Below are 22,911 nucleotides of genomic sequence, written 5' to 3' on the forward strand. Positions count from 1 at the left end.
TCCTATGTCCACAATGGCTGTGCTTGGCACCATGAGGCCCTTTAGCAACACTGAATGGGAAAGAAGTGAAAGCTAATTACGGACAACATGGACTAGCTCTGTTTATTGTATTGCAGCTAAGAATATCTACAGACTTCACCGCACAGCTACAGATTTCACAAAGTCTTTAAACAACAGTCTCAATGTACAGGGTGTCCACAAAGTCTCTACAATTTAAAAAATGTATTATGAAAGCAATTGAGATATGTTAATCAGATTTGTTCTATATACTCAGTGGTTATCAGAGTTATTAATCACATTGTGGGATAATGTGTGATTGAATCGTTGGTCCAATTTACTCCAATGAGAAATCAATTACTGAAAATGTTTGCCTTGACCTTTTGACTAAATATGTGGCATCGTGACTGGATGACCTTCAACCAAACATCATTTTTCAGGTAGATGGTGCACCACCACATTGGGGACTGCATGTTTAGTGGGTTCCTAAATTAAATATTTCCAGACTGGTGGATCGGAAGGGATGGTCCAATTCCCTGACCACCTCATTCACCAGATATCACTGCTCTGGATTTCTTTCATTGCGGTTATATGAACCCTTTAACAATGACAGTCTCTCCAATACTGCGTTTTGCACTTTACAGCGTTCAAATGCAACTCCTGAGCCGTTTGCGCAATCCACAAAATTCAAATGGCATCAGGAAGCTGAGATTCTGAGCTTTCTGACACTATATAACACTTTACGGCAGCAATGTGGGACTCTATTACAAGTAGAAAGAGACTTCCACACAGGCTAAAAAACAGCAGGAAATAACAAAAAATATGAAGCCATAATATGGATACTGAATGTTCAAGACCAAAAGGCATGTTTGAGCAGATGTAAAATAGTTGAACATTTATTTATGCAATCTCAAAACGTTTCGTTATGGACATTTACAGTTGTTTCTGATAATAAATACAGCTGCCGAAAAATTATCAGACCACCCCTTGTTTCCTTCAATTTCTTGTTCATTTTAATACCTGTTTGTTTGGACAAATATGATAACAACAAACATAGCTCATAGTAGTTTAATTTCAGAGCTGATATCTAGCTATGTTCCATATTTCTTGATAATAACCAAAATCACTTCAATTCTTACATCAATATCTATGGCATTGTACTGACAAAAACAGTGCTTTTAGGCATTCCATGTTTTGTTTTCTGTCTGTTTTAGTCACATGATACACACAGGAGTTAGTACTTGATTGCATAACCATTGTTTTTGATGGTCTAATAATTTTTTCTGCAACTGTATGTTAAAAACTTCAAGTCTGTTTTTTTCTTTTTTACAAAACTACACTGTTTTAAGCATTTATTATTCATAATAATGATAATTAATAGCCAGATATTGAAAGTTAAGTTCTTCCTAATAACAAAGGTGCAGAAAAATTGGCAAAAAAGACATTTTCTGACACGTTTTATCGCAATGAAGACACCTAGGTGGCCTGTTATAATGGCAGTCTTAAAAGGGTTGAAGGTATTGCGTATCGAACAAAGATACGGGACATCAACAACCTGAAGCCAAAGATCACTGATGCAATAGCCACCATCGATAAGGCTATGCTACAGCGAACATGACAAGAAATCGAGAACTGTCTTTATGTGCTTCCTGCAACTAATGGTGCCCATATAGAGGTGTATTAAATGAGGCAAAAAAACCTTCAATGTCTACTTTTCATTTTGTAATAATTTCCACAGATTTGTCTATTCATTTGCTTTTGTAATACATTTGTTAAGTTTTAAAGAGACTTAATGGATACCCTGTATGTTCACATATAGAGAATCTTTGACAAAAATGTGACACATGTAGAAACATTAGTGTAGCGCTCATATCTATTTCACATCTTGCATAATTTTTCACATCATGAATTCTTCCATAATTGGGAGTACAGCATGTGAATAAGCAGGGATGCTCCCCCTGTTAACTGACTTGTGAGGGCATAGAAAGCTGGAAAGAGAGATCAGTACTGAGGAAAATGTGTCAAAAGTTTTTCCAGCTGGCACGCTAGAGTAAAGAAAAAAAAAAAAAAAAAACAGCGCCATGTTGACAGATGGGCAGGTTAATTTCATACCAGTCAGAGAGAAACAGCCCCTGATATCAAGAGATGGAAAGAAACCATTGTGACCAGAAAGGTGAGCGTGTTTGAACAGAGCTGACATCCAGCAGTGAGTGGGCGCGACGGTCCGACTGTCACATGCATCCACAGAGGATGGTAAGTTAGTTTGAGGCCAGATGCACAGAGGGTGTTATTACAGTAAACTGGCACATGCGCAGATAAGTGGGGTTGGAGATGTGGGGTTTATCAATGGGAATATTCGTTATACTACCTTTGTGGCGTATGATCTCTTGAACGCCAGTGCATGAGGGACATAAACAGACTTGGGGAAGACAAAACAAAAAATGGAGGAAACAAACATGATACACATGACATGATTAAATGGGTTAATGATTATGTTAAAACTGGTAAAACAAAAAGGTAATAATTTAGCTGGATTGTTGAAACAACCAAACAGGCAATGTTAATATCCCACACCAAATCAAAAATATGACAGGCAGTGACATTATGTAAATCTATGTTAATACAAATTAGTTAAAAAAAACAAAAAACTAAAGTAAAAATCAAACCAAGGATATTATGTTGGATTTAACACTAATTTCTACCATTTGCTCTACATGATAATCACTATTAGATTCACACAACTATAGATCTATACACACCACAAAGGTCTTCAGACACTAGTCTACACAGACATATTCAACTACTTAACGGCCTCACAGGCATGGAATCGGTTTAATATCCTATTACTGTAGGTATATGTATACATACAAACAAATATAGACTTTTGATTAAAAAATGTATTTTAGTCTCTAAAAAAAATGATGAGACTGTTTCAAAATTTCTAAAATGTGTTTACATTTGTAATCATTTCATGCCTCTGGCCCTGAACTCAGCTGTATCTATCTACACCACCAGAAACACACACAGAATGAGCAGCAGTGGAGGCAATAATTTTGAATTTCACCCATAACGTAATGAATGCAAATTTATGCAAATAAAAGAACACACATTACTGAACTTTAGGGTTTTGTTTGCTGAATTTCTGCATAGTCTTAATACAAACTATGCCACCACCATATTTAATACATTCAATCATTCATTTCCCCCCATATATTGTAATGCTGAGGGCCTTGAAAATCTATTTTATAATGTGATCTGAATGCATGATTTGTAACAAGAGCCCCTGAGGGAAAAAAATAATAATTTCATGCTCCTGGTAGATACTTTAAAAAGGGTTCAGTTAAGTATTCATTTGAGGTCAGCCTCAAAAGCAAGAAGCCAGAGGCAAGCTTTAGCCCACATGAAATATTACTTTATTGGTTATATTTATTAAATTACGTTGATCTGAAATTCAAAATCATTAAACCCTGTGCTGAACAATACCTCCTCATCATTATTCTCCTTTTCTCGATCAACCTCTTTTTCCAGTTCTCTTCCTTTATGCCTCTCTTTTACTCTCTGTCTTTTCTTTAATTCCCTTCTTCTCTCCTTTTCCAGTTTCTCCTCCTTTATTGCTTCCTTCTGCATCCCTGACACTAGGTCAAAGATGTCCATATGCTGCTAGGAGTGGAAAAAAGTTATTTGAAGGAAGGTGGATTTAAAGAACCCAAAACAGATCAAATGGATGTGATGATGACATTGCAAAGTCTCTCTGCTACTTAGGGAAAAAATATTTAGGTTGACTTTAGAAGGTGTAAATACAGTAGATATTACTAATGGTGAAACTTGTGTATTGCTACTTACATCTGCCTTTGACCTCTGGGAGGATCTCTCCAAAACGTCATCGCAGGATAGATCTGAATCTTCAGAAAAGCTGAGGTTTCTGCGAGACTTCAAGTCTGTAAAGCAAAACAAAATGATCAGCTTTTGTCAGCCATCTTAAATAAAACAGATAGACTTCAGAATACAATCCCAACCCAAGCCCCTCTCACCTGATGACCTTCCAAGAGGCGACATTTTCTTCTTACCAGAGTCCTGAGTGGTGGAGCTGGAGGACGGCGTGCTCGGACATGATTTATCGTCCTTCTTCTTTTTGTCCTTCTTGTACCCTGAGAAGACGGCCTTCCACAACGACTTGTGTTTGGGTGGGGTCTCATCTGTTCCAGACAACCTGCTACTGTCGTTCTTTGCCTTTTTCTCCTTCTTATTCTTGCGTGGTGAGAAAAGCGAGCTCCTTTTTTTGCTCTTACTTGTTGAAGAGCCGTCAGACGAAGCTGCCGAGCTGTCCAGACTCTTGTTGCTGCTGAAGAAACGCTCGGGCAGAGTCTCTGCCCTCTTTGACTCCAGAGCTTTCACAGCAGATGTCTTTGGAGATCCTGACTTCTTATTTTTGCCAGCAGCTTCTGGGGTTACACTCCAAGCCACTTTAGGTGAGGCACCCTTGTCTATATCAGATTCTTTCATTTTATTAAGTTGTTTGGCCATGGCATCTTTTAGGGCCTGGCTTTTGACTGATTTTTCTCTAGCCCTCATTCTCTCCTCGGCAATCTCCTTGGCTTCTGGAGAAAATTGAGTTGCCCTTTGAGATTTTGAGGCTGGATTGACTGGGATATTGGGTTTACCGTTTTCCATTGCTAAGGCCAGATGCAGGGGAGGTTTTTCCCTGTTAGGTTTGCTGGTGGGTGGAGTGTAGAATCTGTTCATGCTTGTTTCCGGTGTCCGCTCATCATAGCTCTCTTCCACGTCATCAGCAAATGGAATCTCTTCCACCGTTTCCACAAAGGACTTCCTCACTTGTTCAGGTCGTGGTTTCTTTTTCTCCCTCATGACAACAACTGGAGCCGGTTCTGGGTCTGCAGGTGGTGTTGTGATTTTTCTTGGGACAGGTTTGGGAGCTGATACTGGGCTCAGCTGAGTCCTCGGCGCGGGAACAGGTGTTGTGGTTTTAGCTGGATCTTTGGCACGCTCAGATGGAGGCTTTTCCTTCCCGTTGCTCCAGGACACCTGGTGTCTCTGTTGCCTGAGCACGGCTGGAGACTGATTGGCAGGCACTGGCGGTGGTGGACTGGAGGGAGGAGTGAGCATGGTGGAATCCGAGGTGTTGTAGCTGTCACTGTTTACCGTCTGACTGGTAACCATGCTTCCATTCAACCCCAACCCAGAGCTGCTGCTCAGGTCTTTCTTATCAGAGCCATTGCTCTTGGGCTCTGTGGGAGTAATGGGGGTGATGACCTGGCCCTCGAGGGTGATGTTGAGTCTGCGAATGACAGCACGACCAGTAAAGGCAGGCTTCGGTTCCTCAACAACATCTGGGGACTTTATCTTAACGGCTGTTGAGTCCTGTGGTGGAGTTTTAACGACACTTTTCTCTAAAATTTTACTACTGCGGTCCAAAGGAGACAGACCCAGGCTCTTCCTGATCTCTGCACTCTTTAACCAAAATTCCTCAATAATATCTGTCTTTTTAGTTGGAGTTTCCTCTATTGAAGAATCTGAGGACTTTGAGGGCTCAGGTGTGGCCTTTTCTGTTTTAGCCATTGGTGTTGATGTGACTGCAGGAACCGGCTGAGTTCTGACAGGAGAATCAGAAGTGAGGGGTGACGACGGTTCATGGCAGGGCAAAGGCTGGGCGCAGATTGGTGAGAGGGGGTTGCCAGTGAGAGGGCAAATAGAGCGGTGAGGGTAAACCGGGGATTTGGGTGTGCGAGTCTCTGGCAGTGGTGTGGGCTGGGAGCGGATAGGAGAGCCAATTGGTGACTTGACAGGCGATCTGACAGGCGACTCAGTGGTTGGTTTGACAGGAGAGCTGATGGGTGATTTGGCAGAAGAATTGTGAGGAGAGATGGCAGGAGCACTGATGGAAACAGCTGAAGTAGGAGATAGATCAGAAGATGGATCGTGGACGGGAGCAGGTGAGGGGCAGACTGGGCTTTTTGCAGCTGGAGAGGGACATGAAACAGTCCTGTCTGGCTTTGTTTCTTCAGGTATGAAAGGTTCGGAGAAAAACCGGGAGCCAGGAGACTTTGCCAGACTGGGAGATGTCTGATTTTCCTGAAAACAAAAAGGAAAAAAGAACAAACAGTGCTTACTATTCACTTGAAATTTTTTTGAAAAACAGCTTTTAAAAGACAGCCTTATTCACACTCACATCTAAAAAACAATTTATGATAAGTCACAAAGGTTTTAGTCACAAACTAAACGATTTAGCAAAGACGGGGAATGTTTCAGGGTCATCGTTTGCTTTGTTTGTTAAGTTTGATCTCTGTGTAATAGTAAGACTAAGGACCATCAGACATGCTCTTCTTCTGCATTTAAATGATTGTAGTACTGTCATAGTTTTAGTGCCTCGTGAAGACAAGATTGCGCATTTACATAACACATTTCCTCTTTTATTCTTTGAAGTTAAGAAATGAAAATGGTGCAAATTCAAACTTTTATTCACTGCATCTAAAATCTGATGATCTTAATTATTAATCAATCTTAAACTCAGTGAAAAAACAAAAACATTCAATATAAGAAACATCTCTCATCAACAGGGTGCGATTTGTTGGGGGGGTGGGGGGTCAACCCCTGCTCTGGTTTTTCCATCCCTACTTCTGCTCAATGAATTTCATCCTTGGGGGGGAGGACCAACCAACTGAAATAACAGGCAGGCTGTGACTGAGTTTTCTTACACCTATAGCTTACATTACTGGCACTAACGTTTACCAGAACTGAACTGTCGGCAGTCTCAGAATTCACAAACGTCCCCATGCACTGGGGCGCTGTAAAGGGAGGGGGGTGGGGTGTAAATGTGACAAATAAGATAAGACATGCCTTTATTAGTCCCACAAGGGGAAATTCATGGGGCCCAGCATTTGTGGGGGGCCCATACAGCAATGGAGGGGGTCTTGTCGATACAGGTTAGAACAGTGGTTTCCAATCTTTTTTGGCTCGTGACCCCATTTTAACATCACAAATTTCTGGCGACCCCAGACATTCAAAACAGAGACTTTTTTTTTTCTAAAATCAATTTGTTTTTGATCATGCAATAGTTTGCTATACTATGTTGCAAATAAACGTCAATTTTAGATGCCATTTAGACTATATAATGTATATTATTATGGACGGAGGCAGAAAAGCCAGGTGTAGATTACTGCACAAAGTGAGAATTTGATTTTCCTTGGTGAGGATATGTACAGTCAGTCCAGCTTAGATTTACAAGGCTGACAATTAATACTGAACCAACAATAACTCAAACTATGAATTATGAAAGAGCTGCAGCATCTGAAACTGACCACAATGAACATTTGAAAGATAAACAGTACCACAGTGCTTCAGTTTCAGCTTCACAGTTTGTCACGTCTTTTATGTATTGGGACTGTCTCTGTCAACTCACCATATATTCTTTATTAGTACATTTTTTAATTTTTATTTTTATCAATTACTAGAAATTTCAGACAACCCTATGTAGGGTCCTGACCCCAAGGTTGAAAAACACTGCGTTAGAAGTTGTAAAAATTTTGTGCAAGATCCGCTGTATAATAGAGGAATAGAACCCAAGAGATGGACGTTGAAAGTATGAAAAGATTCACTTTCGTTACCCGCCAGTGTTACAAACGTTAGTTACGGACCACACCCCCACGTATATACATATACACACACATGTACACACATATACCACCCCTACCCCAAGTACATACTCTCCCTGATGAACCAACCCCCCCTTGTTTTTTTGTTTTTTTTGTCGCACCCTACTCATAAAGAACCTAGCTGTAGTGTTGTGAATAGTGACCCTGCAAGACTACCAATCTTTGCACAATCTTCTAGTCTGTAACTAAAAGAAACTTCATTCTTTTAGTGTGTGTTAGGTATTACACCCAAGAGTCACAATGACAGAAACACACCTCATCTCTAGCAAAAGTTTCATCCATTTTATTCCAACAGTACAATGTCTTACACTGGGGAAACAGTGTGTGGATGGCTTTAGTTGAATCCAAAATCTGGAACTTTCATTTTGATAAGCGTTATATTATTTTACCTGTATCACAGGGTCTACAGATGGTTTGAGTGGAGAAATGACTGCATCATCTTTCTGTGTTGGACTGCTGCTGGATGGCTCTGAAGGCACAAAGAAAAGAAGAGCAATGTTTTTTATTCATGCAAAAAAAAAAAAAAAAAAACTGCTAGGTGAAGTTAAAGGCAAGAACAAAGACATATACCAATACTAGATGCCATTTCAACACTTTCTGACTTTTTGTCTTCCTCAGGAAACGCTTCAGTGTGTTCTGACTGGTGCAAACGGGCCTCTGCTTCTGCATCTGAAGGGATGTCATCTGGAATTTAAGCATAGCATTATTACATCTTCCAGTGTTAGCAAATTCCTCTCTTTCATTCTTTCCAGTCTTTTTACTGAGGTACTGTAGTATTCACATTTCAGTCTAGTGTTCATATTTCAGAGTAGTGTTCACATTTTGCACACCTGAGAGAATTGGTGGTGATTCATTATTTATATTACTCTGACTGCCTACCTTGATCCATCTCTGTACCAGGCTCTACATCCGGACTGTCTGCTTCTGCTTCCAGCTCATCATCTTCACAAAGCTCTGACATAACACAGAAACAACCCGAGATGTGTCAGCTGGTTATTACATTCAGTCAACAGAGACAACATTTTTTCAATTCCTTAATAACCTAACCTGAACCCTAGAACACCAAACGTATCATATTTGAAACATTAGTTTTGAAGCCCTCTACATGATCAGTGTGATTTTTTTTTCTTGAAAAACCTGATGTATACAACTAGATACATGCAATACACAGATAATCCACCAGGAGGGAGGAATTCATTCACCAGAGACCTTTACAGTGACACAAGATTGTCAGGAGGCAGAACTTTGCCAGTTTTGAAAAGGAATTATCAGTTTGGTAGACATGTTTGCAATATTATGTTTTTGTTTGTTCTAAAATAATAACATTTGAGCATTGAGACCCAATGTATCAAATATGATACAAAATTGAAACTCATACATGGAAATTGATATTTGAAAAAAACATTTTTTGGTTGTTCAGAAGGACCAATAAAGGCTCCAGTTTCAAAGAACTTGAATTTTCTGTCAATGATTTAATGGTTCAGGCTTTACAGGGTGAACTAAACTTTTCTCATAAATTCAGGCTCAAGTCAAATAACAGCACATTTCAAAGATCACTTAACATCTACTTATCAAGACCAATTTTGAAGAGGTGTGCAGTTATAGAAAGAAAATAATGGTTAAAAAAGAGGAAAAAAAACAGCATCAAATCCAAAATCCCTTTTTCCTTGAGAAAGCCTTAAGAAAGCTTTTCAAGCAAAAAATATTGCATTTGTTTTGCATATAAATGAAATCATACACAGCAGTTAAATTGAAAGATATGAATAAAAATAAAAGTGTGGAATAGCATTAGTAAAAAAAAAAAAGTGAGCATGCAATAAAATTAGCAAATGGATGACATTTCAAATAGCCAACTGCAAGAAAAACCTGTTAAAACTAAAGTAAATGATAATAAATATGCTAAATGCACTAAATATTCCATTGCTCATGGTGCACATCCCAAAAGGAGCTTAAATTCTCGTATATCTGAGCACAAGGAGGTTTTATACTAAGCTATAACCAAGAAATACAAGCACTGCCCATTGTTCCATTCATTTGCTACTGTTAGTGGCAGGCTTTTAAAAGCTGATAATGTACCTCAACAGCCTTATTCTCTGAACTTTGTGCAAGAACAAGCACCATCAGGATGTTAGTACAAAAGTATAGTACAAATAACAGCAAATTCTCAATACCTCACACATTACACATCAGGGAAAGAAACGGTGATGTGAAGTGTCTGCGGTAATAGCCCATCTGTCTACGGCATATGTTACAGCGTAGTGCAATACAGTGCAGATAAAACACATACTTTGGGAGTTAAAAAGGGAAAAGAGTAGTTGGAGTGTAGGAGTGAGAGTGAAATACAGGTGCTGCTCAGACCCTAAAGAGCGGAACTCTTTAGAGTGACGAGTTGAACGCATGCATACTTGTGAGTCTGGTCCCTGTATGTGTTTCTGCATGCCACAGAAAAAGGCCAGCCGTTAGACAGATAGAATACAAATCTAAGGCGGGATGTCATGATCCCTTTTAAGTCTGTGCTACCTCCAGACATGGACTCCAACCAGACTCTCACTGCCTCGTGTCGGGCGGATGTGTGGGCAGGGGCTACATTCAACCAGAGGATACAGAATGACAGGGGGGATAGATGGCAGGGGACATAACAGTAAGGTAATTAGACACATGAGAAAGAACAAAAGCAGAACACAAAAGAACAAAGCAGAACAAAAAAATCTAAAGAAATCACAAAGGGGTTATATGGTGAACTGGGATGTAGTTGGAGAACTTTATGTTCACCCCAGAAGACCAACAGCATCTCTGAATGACAAATTAAAAGATTAAATACAAAATTAGACATTCCAAGAAAATAACAAGCAAATGTGACAAAAAATGTACAAATGAAGAGATAATTACAAACAACAGGTAGGTTAGTCGGTTCCTTCCTGTTCCAGACACAGACGTACACACAGAACAGCAGCAGCCACACTGGTGAAATGAGAAACCCTGGCTCCTAACCCTGTGAGGCCTAAAGCCTGGGACTCAACCAGTGAAGTGTTCCCAAGATTCAGCTCCTCTGGGTGGGGTTACCTGTGGGGGTGGGCTGTGTGAGCTCAGAGGGTTGGGAGAGTTGGGAGGCTGAGACCGGCTGGCCTTCCTTTTCCCCCTCAGAGTCCAGGTGTGTTCTCACCAAACCTGGAATGGCCTGAGGATCCACAGGCTGCAGGACTTGTTGGATCTGAAGGTTCCTGGCTAAATGGGGGTGTTGGCATTTTGTGGATTGTTGCGTTGTTGTTTTTTTTGGTTGTTTTTTTTTTTTTTTTTTTTTTTGGGGGGGGGGGGGGGGGGGTAAAATGGTGCAAACCAAATAGAACAGAGGCAAGAGATGAAGATAGTTGAGCAAGGAAAGAAGACAAACACCAAAGGGAAAAGGAGAGAAGGCAGAAAAACAGTTAGATACAGTGGCAATGAAAAATCACCAGAAGGGCTTAGTTTAGGCTGCATGCACTAAACTGTAAAAAAAATAGTCCAAACATATAAGTAAGCAGCAAAGAAGGTTAGAAAATAACAACACATTTTTTGTGAAGATAACTATCGTGCCATTTATTTCCAAACTACAATGGCTGCTCCTACATGGAAAACCCAAAGAGCTTTGACATTTATCAGATTAGTCTTTAAAAGCCATAATAGAAAAAAAGAGGTGTTAAAGTTAAAGCATGTTAATAAGAGTTGAAATTTTACTCGAAAAGAGCACACTTGAAAAACACAATCCTTTAAAAACACAACTGCAACCACAAACCAAAAAAAAAAAAAAAAAAAAATTAAAAAGCAAAGCCACACTTTATTTTTAAAAAATGCTTGACAAAGAAACCCAGACCGTTTTATATGAGGCTATAAGGGACTGCAAACACAACCGCAGGCACTTCTTCTGCTACCTTTAAATGTACCAATATCGTCTTCATCTGTGAGGTACTTCTCCAGCCAAAGGCCTGACTGGAGCTCCCTGTCCCAGGGGCAGTAATCGCCCTCTGCCAGCAGGGGGAGACAAAAGCCCAACCAGAAACAAAAACACATAAAAGTACATACACACGCACATTCACATGGGGGGTAATGAAAAGGCAGAGGGGGACAAAGAGGAAAGAAGGAGAGAGTGAGAGCAGTGTTTGAGACACACATGACACAGGTCGAAGTAAAAAAAGACAAATGGGTTCTGATCACGTCCAATGGAGCCGGACAGGACATAAAACATACAAAAGGAAACAAATAATAAACTCAAAGGCTCAAAACTAATTTACCATCGCTTGATTCCTCCTCCTCTTCGTCCTCATCTTCATCCTCCTCCTCATCCTCCTCTTCCTCTTCCTCATCTAATTCCCCGTCCCTGCTGATTGCGTCGGCCGGAGCTTCACCCTCTCCGTCCTCGCTGCGGTCGCCCCTCAGTTTGGCATGAAGCTCCACCGCCTCCTTCCAGGGAACGCCGCCAAGGTCTGAGGGACTGAGAGGCTGCTGCTCTGCTTCCACCTCCTCCTGATCCTCCTGCTCATCCTCTTCCTCCATGTCTGACTCTGAACTACTGTTGGAAAACAGAGGAGTCCCAGCAGAGTCAGAACACGTAGGAGGGAAGTGAGTTTGCAGACAACAGTGTGTCATTGCTGGAATAACCTTCAGTTTCTTTTTGCTGTGTGTTAGTGTACAGCAGGTGACAAATAACATTTTTACCGATAAAGGACACATTTTTCTACTAAGAAAAGTTGTTATTTTCAGTGCTTTTTTAACAAATAGGTAACTGTATATAAACCCATGCAGCCTTTTGTGTCAGTTCCTAAATTAAATTTTCTCTATATCTAACCTTTCTTCTGTGCTTTATCACCATGTATTATAATATTATCCTCTGTAGTTTGCATTTTATGTATTTTCCTACACTTAATTCACTGATGATGTAGATATTCAGAAAAGATGTTTAAAGTTGAGGGTTATTGTATTAAAAACAATGAAAAATGAAGAAAAAGTGAGTTTTTCAGTAAAATCTATTAACCCATAAAGACCCAGTGCTACTTTTGTGTCAGTTCCCAAATGATTTTTTTCTTTCTATTTAACCTTTCGTAAGTGATTTATCACCATTTATTATAATATTATCCTCTGTATTTTGCATTTTATGTATTTTTACCTCCGCCAAGGAGGTTATGTTTTTGCCAGGGTTTGTTTGTTTGTTTGTTTGTCTGTTTGTTTGTTTGTCTGTCCGTTAGTGTGCAACATAACTCAAAAAGTTATGGACAGATTTGGATGAAATTTTCAGGGTTTGTTGGAAATGGGATAAGGAAGAAATGATTAAATTTTGGTGGTGATCGGGGGTGGGGGGGCCCACGGGGAGGGGCACTGATCAGCCTTGGTGGAGGTCTGCGCTCTCCGAGTGCTTCTAGTCTTACATTTAATTCACTGATCACGTAGATGTTCAAAAACGCTCCGATTAAAGTTGAGCGTTATTATATTAAAAACAGAGAAAAATGAAGAAAAAGTGAGTTTTTCAGTAAAATCTATCATTAACCCATAAAGACCCAGTGCAACTTTTATGTCAGTTCCTAAATCAATTTTCTTTCTATTTAACCTTTCGTAAGTGATTTATCACCATTTATTATAATATTATCCTATGTATTTTGCATTTTATGTATTTTCCTACATTTAATTCACTGATCATGTAGATGTTCAAAAAAGCTTGGATTAAAGTTGAAGGTTATTATATCAAAAACAGAGAAAAATGAAGAAAAAGTGAGTTTTTCAGTAAAATCTATCATTAACCCATAAAGACCCAGTGCAACTTTTATGTCAGTTCCTAAATCAATTTTCTTTCTATTTAACCTTTCGTAAGTGATTTATCACCATTTATTATAATATTATCCTATGTATTTTGCATTTTATGTATTTTCCTACATTTAATTCACTGATCATGTAGATGTTCAAAAAAGCTTGGATTAAAGTTGAAGGTTATTATATCAAAAACAGAGAAAAATGAAGAAAAAGTGAGTTTTTCAGTAAAATCTATCATTAACTGAACATAAACCCAGTGTGTCCATGCACTGTCATTGATCCAACTCCATGGGTTTTATTGGTGAATTAATGTTGTAGAAGACAACTGTGTTTCCACGGTAACTACAGAGCCTCTGAATGTCCAAACGGGTCATATCTGATGACCATGAAAAGATGACAAACTGTATTTTACACCAATTATTTACATGTATTGATCGGATTAGTGGATCAACAGGTTTTAAACAGTTCAGATCAGTAGATGAGTTTAGGTTAAAAGTGGATGTTTGGGTCTTTATAGGTTAAGGTACACAAATTGAGTATTAAATAGTCACAAAAAGCATACAAAGTAGTCATCCTCTGGCAGTAAATGAGTACATCAATGGGATGTACTTCAAGTATGAAAAGTAAAAGTACTGATTGTGAAGTAAAGTGGTCCTTGGCAGTGTTTTACTCTCACATATCTTTGGATTCATTTGACTGCTGTTTCATTGTCTGTGTTGCCTTTTTCTTGTGTTGTTATTCAAGGCTGAGTTCATTTTAACTACTTTAAATAAATGTTTAATCTACAGCAACACATGTTCTGAGGAAAATCAGTCCTACTTTCAGTTTTGATATTTTTTAAGAGCAAGAGAGTTTTTCAAGAGTTTATTTTTGCTTAAGTGGTAATTGAATTTTCTGAACCTATAAAAGAACACTTAATCATTTGGTTTATTATAAGCCTTCGAAATCAAGGACAATTTGCAGATAGGTATATGACCATGAGGAATATGAAAAATCATAATCTGTAAGATAACTAAAGCTGTCAGATAAATGAAGTGGAGTAAAAGTACTGTCTCTGATTAGGATGTGTGGTATAGGAGAATAAAGCTACAGAAAATTGAAAGCACACAGTAAGTTTTCTGAAAATTGTACACTACAGTAAAAGTATTTAGATGCATTCCATCAGTGCATATTGAATTTTCAGTCCTCATTATGAAACATTTATTAATACCTTATTCTGCAGAACTACATTCCACAATTCACTACCTAACAGTTTTCCTCCAATAATGTCCTATTTATTTATTTATTTTAATCTTTATTTAACCGGGCTGGTCAGGGGATCTCTTTTTCAAGGGAGAACAGGCCAAGATGGCAGCAATACAATCACATAATTACAGTTTTGCAATAATAAAAGCATTTGCAAACACAGAATAAATAAATAAATACAATCAGCCAAAGCATTTATAGACCAACAGCACTGATTCCAGAGTTTTAACACTCTCTTTAAAACCAGTCAAAGGAATCAGTGTTTGTAGATGGAGCTCAGACTGAAGCTTATTCCAGGCATCAGGAGCTGGAAAACTAAATTATTTTTTTCCAAATTCAGTCCTTATCTTTGGAACAAACAGGTTCAGAGTGTTCACTGAGCAGAGATTATAACTGCCGTGATTCCAGGCTAAAAGAGAACGTAAATAAGAAGAAAGTCTCCCTAAAATTGTTTTGTAAATTAAAATATACCAGTGGCTGAGCTGACAAGCTGATAACGATAATAATAACTGCTGATTAATAATAGGTAAAGAAGCTGTTGTACAAAAACTACAATTTTAATGTGCTTTGCCGGGAATAGGGCCTTTTAAAATATATGCTAATAAGCATCTAGTTAATGGTTGCATATGGGTATGTTAACATGAAGTCTTAAAGTGTTAATTAAGTCCACAATTTAAGTAGGAGATATGAAAATTCTACATTGACAGAGACTTTCAACTGCAGGGTTTTCCTATTTGGGTGCTTCTATGAAACTGGGTTTATTTTGGTACCTGGCACTTTGCCAGCTCTTTAGACCCAATAATTAAAGAGATATTTAGACATATTTCCACCCAGAATGTACCTAATGATGACCTTAGATGAAGTCAAAAAAATTATACTCTTGCTCTGAGCCATCCCAAAATTAATTTTTAATAAAATACTGGAGCCAAAAATGCGAACAAAATTGGGACAAGAAAAGCTACCTATGTGCATTTTATCTGGAAAAAAACATGGCTTGAAATGGTCTGATACACCACTAGAAATAAAGACACTGTGTTAAATTTGACGATCCTAGTGTTTTTTCTAATCCAGACATGCGGGTTTTTCATGAATCTCAGTCTCATTCCAGGTTTCATGTCTAACCCATTGTGTCCACTGGTGTTACATACTGAACCTGCCCATTTAAACACAAATAAATCGCGAGTGATTTTGCAACAGCTGTCATTTTTGTGAAACATTCTGCCTTGCATAATTAGTTCAATTCCCAAAATGTATCTGTGAGAGAATAAAAAGATATGTGAAAAAATAGTAGCGTGTAATTTTCGTGTCCTTTTCACTATGTTACATGCAGATTTTTGTATAAAAATAATAGAAACCCATGTTTTTTTTCTGAAAAATAGCTTGTCTTTTATTTTAGTTAATATTTCTACAACATACCCAAAGTGCTTCCAAACTTGCTTTATAACATTAGTCTACATCTTGTTTGAATTTTTAGCCCCTCTGTCCTGTTTTTCGGTACCAGTTTCACACAAGCACCCATATGGAGATGCACATAATAGATGGTTATTTTCATGGTGTACCTGGAGCCCAGGTCAGCATCTGTGGCCTTGTCCAGAACACTGCTGAGGTTGTGTTCCGCCAGCGTCTCCTCGGGCACCTCCTCCAGCTCCTCCTCTCTCTGCAGGGATAGTCGGTAGTTCTCCAGCTCGATGCGCTCCGGAGTTCCTCGCAGTCTTTTAGCAAGGCTCGGCTCCTGTAGCCCGTTGACCTCCGGTGCTGGAGTTGAAAATGGAGCACAAGGTGAAGACCCCAGGTGAAATGATGACATCAGGATGGACAGGTAGTTGCAGGGTTATGAGACAGAAGAAAGAGAACAGAAAAGATACTGAGAATCAGGTAGGTGCAGCAGCCATGAGGAGAGTATAGAGGAGCTATACATAACCCACTGCAGCAGAAAGGGGATATCTAGTTTAATAAGTGTATTTATGTATCTCTGTATAGACAAAGTGGAATAAGCTATGCCTAGTCTACTGTGTGAGTGTCTGTATAATATGCTTAAAAAATACTGGAACTGTAGTTTAAAATGAAATTCTGGTAATATTCATGTTCAGGTCTAGTGGCATCCAATCTGTCACTCATTCAATAATCAAACCAGTGCAATTCCAAACACAAGAAGAAGACACCGATGTAAGATCGATAACCGAATTTATTGCATTAGATTATATTCCTACAGCGAATAGTATCAACAAACACAAATTAGTTGAATACTCTATAATCGCTATAATAGGGTACAAGGTTGATGCCTTGCCTTTTTCCCATCCTGAGAAGCGAATCTTAAAACTGTATTCTTTTCTAAAATTTGTCTCAGAGGTTTGCAGGTGAATGTGAATGGAACAGATCATCCCTATTACTATTATTATTATTATTATTACTACTATGATTACACCTGTCAGCTCTCTTTTCACAGAGGTAAATTTGACCCCTAATTTAAGACGATGATGATGATGATGATGGCAGAAAACAAACCTTAAAGGAGTGATATTTTGCTTTTGCGGCCGAAATTATGCATTTTAAAACATCTCCCTGTGGTCTACATAAACTGTAAATGCTATGCTTGGGTATGAATTCTTCATTAATTCAACTCCACAGGTCCATCTTCAACTCTATTTCCGACACGAGACAGGTCATTTTGAGCGCTGGCCCTTTAAATGCAAATGAGCCACCTCCCACCCCATCCCCTCCAAGCTGTTGACCGTGCTTTCTGCCCACTTCAGCCACTTAATACAACCAACAACTGAACATTTTAGGTAATCGGCTCTAAGTTTGGACAAATTTTCAGTTGTTACTACAACCGTTGCTGCTGAAAAATAATTATGTTGTACTCAGAGAAATGTTCCTCGGAAGTCTTGACCTTATATGTGCAAATGTTGTGACGTAACTAGTTATAAAACATAACAAATTAAGCAGGAATTGAAACGGGTAGTAGAAATCCACTCGATTTTTGCTGGAATGAATATAAAGATAGCTTTGCAGCACCTGGAGGGTTCAAATTCAAACTTTTTGAATTAGCGTCCCCAAATACACAAATAAATGTACCAAAGACTAATAAAAGTGGGTTTAGCAAAATATGACCCCTTTAAATCCTTTGTGTAAGAGCAAATGAGTAAGTTTTGATGCCACGATGTACACTTGTGTGTAGATGAAACACATTGCCTAAACTGAAAACATTACCTTTTCTAGTGAAGGCTGAATACCAAAAACACAACTACTAAAAAACTACAAAATCAGGTCAGAGTTTATAGGTTTCAACAGACCAAACCTAAGACTGAAAGCATAATAATTCTATTGGATTACAACAAAAGTAGTGTCAATGTTGTAGTTCTCATTACCTGTATTATTACTGTATCCTGATCTAAATATTACACGATGATTTTACAAATTTACTACTTTTAATAATACTTGCAAGTAACACAGTTTATAGGACTTCTTAAAAACTATATAACTTCCCAATTAATTGTTTCATATAATATGTACTTTTTCTACTATTCTTGCTACATTCTGCAGCAGGCCTACACTTTACATACTTGAAATTCTACTTAACTGCAGTTATTCATTTTCTATGCTTCTAAATCTTAGCAGTTTACCAGTTTACTTCCACTGTTTCAAACCGTATTGCTAAAGTTATACTTTCATAAGCCATAGAATTAAATCAGCAAGATGCACTAGAGTATATTGAGCAGACACAAGTGGGTTTTAGAAGCAATCGTTCAAAAATGAGAGGTTAAGGGATGCAAAAGGACGACAGGGAGGCTAACAGGGTTGGAAAGAGGAGTGAAAAATCACAAGAGAACCGATCACAGGCACTAAAATCGAGCTTTCAGTTTTAAGCTGCTCCAATAGGAGGGGGAAAGGTAAAGCTCACAAAAAGGAAGCATTCAAAAGCACTGATACAGGCACTTCATCACAGTATGGTGAGTTTCAGTAAGACGTAGGTGCAAAACAGCTTACAAAGGAGGAAACACATCACAGAGCAGGCTCTAAAAGAATCACAGACAAGGAGGTAGAGCTAAAAGAGTCACAGGCCACTGAGGTTACAGTCACAAAAGAACAAAGCTTGGCTCTTCATTAAAACAAAGGCAGGCATAAGGTTGTCTTAATTATTGCACCCAGTATGTAAAATAAGACATAAAACATAAATAATTAATGGATTGCCGTTTGTCAAATTGCAAACTTCTTCTAATAATAAAAAGCAATTAAAAGTTCTATGACGTCTAGCAGTAAAAAGAAGCTGAGTAGACTATTACGCAAACGGCTGATATTGCTGACCAAAAAGAACTCCTGCCTAACTTGTTTTAATAGCTAAGCCAAGAAAAATAAAGAAATTTTAGATGCACCATTCACTTCTGAATTTATTCTGCCAGAGTGTTTCTTAATTGCCTCTGCCTTAAGTCCTAAAGTGGTTTCTAAACAGAGAGAAGGAATGCTGCATCTTCGAGAAATAAATCAATCACTGAGACGAAGAATCACAAGATTTATATCGACACACTGCAGCCTCAGTGATCAAACAATCAGAGCAGAATGTGACGGCTAAAATCTATACAAACTCACTGGCATTAGTTAGCAAAGACTAAAAGGAAATAAAGAAGGAGGAAGGAGCGACCAGAGAGTCATGCTAGAGGAGGTCGAGCAGGATATTGATGGTGAAACAGCAGAAGAGGTAGATGCAGTAGGTGCACAGGAAGGGAGAGTCTAAGGGGTTGTGTGCCACCTGGTGGCAAGTCCAGGAGAACGTGCGGCGGAGGGTACGCACTCCCACACTCATGGCCAGACGGCAGGGCACCGCTGCCACAGCAAGAGAGGAAAGTGGGGTACCTGAAGGCGAGTGCTCGGCTGAGGGGGCTGCTGCCGGCGTCGCCCGTCCAGGGGCATCCACCGTGGCTACAGGAGTGGGGGGTGCCTGGTTCTCCTGGAGGTTCAAAAAAGAAAGACAGTCAAACAAGGTGCAGGACACAGCATTATAAAACCAGCTTTGATCCTGTCGCTGTCACTAAGCTCAATAAGAAATAGTGACATTGCACTTTATTTACTTATTTTAGTTATTTATCCTATTTCTTTGCTTTATTTATTATTATTGTGATTTCTAATTTCCTTTCGTTCTTATCCTGGTTTTTATCCCAGAGACTGTTTTTATGTTCTTGAGGTTTTTATTATGTTTTATTGCATCTTGTTTTTATTTATTTGATCGTATTTATTTATTTATTTTATCCTTTTACTAATCCATGCTGCTATACTGATGAATGGTGGAACACTGAGCACTTTGTGTCTTGACATTCAATCAAGTACCTGCCTAACAGGTTCATTGTGTGTTTTGTTGTAATGCCAAAGGGAATCACTTTGTCTTCAAAACAAAGTTACCCACGGGTATAAATAAAGTAACCTTGAACCTTGAACAAAGGCAAATGTGTGTTGTGCACTATGAGATAGGGCTGCACAATATTGGAAAAAAACTGATATTGTGATTTTTTTTTAACCCTGCGATATATATTGTGATATGAAAAAATACTGAGGAGTTTATAATAGCTGTGTGATGCTGATGTAAATTGTCAAAAAAATTAGTTGTGTTACATCTAGTTGTGGCAACAGGTGCAAGGCACTACCCACACAGAACACGTGTTTCAGTATCATCCTTCTAGTAGCCGAAATAATTCCAGATAACTGACGTTGCTTTTCTTTTTTGTACCAAGTCTTCATTTATGGTGATTTTCTCTTCTTTGTTGCTCATTTTTCAACGTTGTTACCAGTGACTCATTCCAAACTGATTAAGAACAATTGTGATTGGTGGATCTCTACGCACAGTGTGTGTCACATACCCTTGAAATTAGATGAGAACACATTGAGGTCATTTGCCTCCTACATTGCAGAACCTGCGATGTGACTATTATGCACACGTACAGTACATCGCGATGACGATGCTCAAACGATATATTGTGCAGCTCTACTATGAGAGAACAATAAGATCTAAATAAATGGGGTACCTTAGTGGTAATTGGAGCTGGAGCAGGAGCAGGCCTTTTCCTCTGGGCGTAGCCAGACAGACGGTAACAGTAGTGAGGCTTGCAGTAAAATTTCCCTGCAGGATAAAAAACAAGAAACACAAGTCAAATTAGCAAACATAGTGAATGCATTGATGAATGTTATTCATATAGTGGAAAATCACCTCATACAGTCCATTCGCATTATTTGTTCTGCAGAAGTAGACCGGCTAAGGCGAGGATATGTTTGTTAATAAGATGTCTTTTTTTTCTGCCTCAGTTCCGACTGTCAGTGGGTTTTAATCCCACTCGGCTCAGACCGAGAAACAGTTACTTTGTCTGACTGAACAATCTGCTGTCTGTCCTTGAGCATAACAGACACCTCCCATTGAGGAAAAACATGGAATCACAAGACTGTACTCTGCCCTGGAGTCAATGTGATGCTGTTGAAAAGTTGTAGCTGTTAAAACCACTCCAAGTTTAATAGTTCTGGGATGTCATTGAAAGTTTTGTCAGTAGAAAAATGAGAGAAGTCTGGTTTAGTCTGTGTGTTGCTTTCATCTCATTCATCTCGGTGTTTCTGGACAGGAGCCATGAAAGGAGAAGGAAGGATGCTGTGTTCAGAGATTGTCTTTATAAATACAACCACCAGGAGGCACCAGAGACATGGAAGAATGGATATGACACATCACAGTGTAAATTACTTACTCATTCAATTTGTTGTGTTTGGCCTGAAGCCCATATTATGCCAGTAAATATCAATCTTAGTTGTTTGCACTTCTATCACAGTGTTGCAAATGTTAAGTCAATCAAGAGAGTTTTTCTGTGTATTTATTCAGTTAATGACAGAAGGGAAAGGACAGAGGGAACAGGTGAAATTGATTATGTCACTGTTAGTCTTACCATCCTCCACATCAAAAGCGTAGGAGGACAGTCGAAGTGTAGTGCCGCAGTAGTCGCACTTGAAGCAGCTGCGATGGAAGAACTTTCCCTCTGCGCTCAACCTCTCCATGACGTACACGCGCTTCCGACAGAAGAAGCAAACGTCGCTGCCGCCGATGTTGACAGGAAACTCTTTTCTGAGGGAGCCCTGTAAAAAGATGAACACCACGGAGTCAATGAGAGGAGAAACGAGGAGAGGAGAGGAGAAACGAGGAGAAACAAGGAGAAATGAGGAGATGAAGAGGAGAAACGAGGAGAGGAGAAATGAGAAGAAACGAGGAGAGGAGAAACGAGGAGAGAAGAAACGAGGAGAAGAGAAACGAGAAGAGGAGAGGAGAGGAGAAACGAGGAGAAATTAAGAAAGGAGAAACGAGGAGAGGAGAAATGAGAAGAAACGAGGAGAGGAGAAACAAGGAGAGGAGAAACGAGGAGAAGAGAAACGAGAAGAGGAGAAGAGAGGAGAGGAGAATCGAGAAGCGAAACAAGGAGAAGAGGAGAAACGAGGAGAAGAGAGGAGAAACAAGGAGAAGAGAAATGAGGAGAAACGAGGAGAAGAGAAATGAGGGGAGGAGAAACGAGGAGGAGAGGAGAGTAGAAACAAGGAGAAGAGAAATGAGGAGAAACGAGGAGAAGAGAAATGGGGAGAAGCGAGGAGAAGAGAAATGGGGAGAAACGAGGAGAAGAGAAACAAGGAGAACAGGAGAGGAGAAACAAGGAGAAGAGCAATGAGGAGAAACGAGGAGAAGAGGAGAGGAGAAACGAGGAGGAGAGGAGAGGAGAAACACAGAGAAGAGAAATGAGGAGAAACGAGGAGAAGAGAAATGGGGAGAAGCGAGGAGAAGAGAAATGGGGAGGAGAGGAGAAACAAGGAGAAGAGAAATGAGGAGAAGAGAAACGAGAAGAGGAGAGGAGAAACGAGGAGGAGAGGAGAGGAGAGGAGAGAGGAGAGGAGGAGAATAGAGGAGGGCCATTAGTGGATGATATCAAGCCAGTTGCAGATCTATGCTTGATATGGGGCTAATTTAAAACCTGATGACAACACCACAGCAGAGTGAGAGGAGGTTATTGATCAGTGGGAAGAGAGGATGTAAAAGCCTAACTATGATCATTATCTACAAAGAAAACAGAAACGTAAACTGCAGTTACTTGCTGAGAAAGCACACACTGACTAACCACACAGAGGTTCTAGATAAACTGTAACATACACACTCAAACACACTGTATGACATAACTCTGGGTGATCTGTGCAGTCACATGCCTTCTACCCT

The 22,911-nt window shown here is 39.3% G+C and overlaps 1 protein-coding gene across 6 annotated transcripts in view; it reads right to left on the reverse strand.

Moving 5' to 3' along the window:
- mical3a (microtubule associated monooxygenase, calponin and LIM domain containing 3a) overlaps nucleotides 1–22,911 on the reverse strand; it is a 148,573-nt gene that overhangs the window by 19,634 nt on the left and 106,028 nt on the right. For 2 of the 6 annotated variants that reach the window (XM_030136913.1, XM_030136914.1), the window contains 15 exons: nucleotides 21,605–21,791; nucleotides 20,705–20,799; nucleotides 19,542–19,635; nucleotides 16,250–16,445; nucleotides 11,936–12,213; nucleotides 11,576–11,668; nucleotides 10,731–10,892; nucleotides 10,188–10,250; nucleotides 8,547–8,621; nucleotides 8,238–8,351; nucleotides 8,057–8,136; nucleotides 4,029–6,087; nucleotides 3,841–3,935; nucleotides 3,481–3,657; nucleotides 2,366–2,416 (listed from right to left, as the gene is read on the reverse strand). In XM_030136913.1, the coding sequence (XP_029992773.1) occupies nucleotides 2,366–2,416; nucleotides 3,481–3,657; nucleotides 3,841–3,935; nucleotides 4,029–6,087; nucleotides 8,057–8,136; nucleotides 8,238–8,351; nucleotides 8,547–8,621; nucleotides 10,188–10,250; nucleotides 10,731–10,892; nucleotides 11,576–11,668; nucleotides 11,936–12,213; nucleotides 16,250–16,445; nucleotides 19,542–19,635; nucleotides 20,705–20,799; nucleotides 21,605–21,791 (3,819 nt within the window). The remainder of the gene's footprint in view (nucleotides 1–2,365; nucleotides 2,417–3,480; nucleotides 3,658–3,840; nucleotides 3,936–4,028; nucleotides 6,088–8,056; nucleotides 8,137–8,237; nucleotides 8,352–8,546; nucleotides 8,622–10,187; nucleotides 10,251–10,730; nucleotides 10,893–11,575; nucleotides 11,669–11,935; nucleotides 12,214–16,249; nucleotides 16,446–19,541; nucleotides 19,636–20,704; nucleotides 20,800–21,604; nucleotides 21,792–22,911) is intronic. The other 4 variants (XM_030136919.1, XM_030136915.1, XM_030136916.1 and 1 more) reach the window with 4 other exon arrangements.

This window comes from Sphaeramia orbicularis, chromosome 6, assembly GCF_902148855.1.
Source record: "Sphaeramia orbicularis chromosome 6, fSphaOr1.1, whole genome shotgun sequence".
NCBI classification, from domain to species: domain Eukaryota; kingdom Metazoa; phylum Chordata; class Actinopteri; order Kurtiformes; family Apogonidae; genus Sphaeramia; species Sphaeramia orbicularis.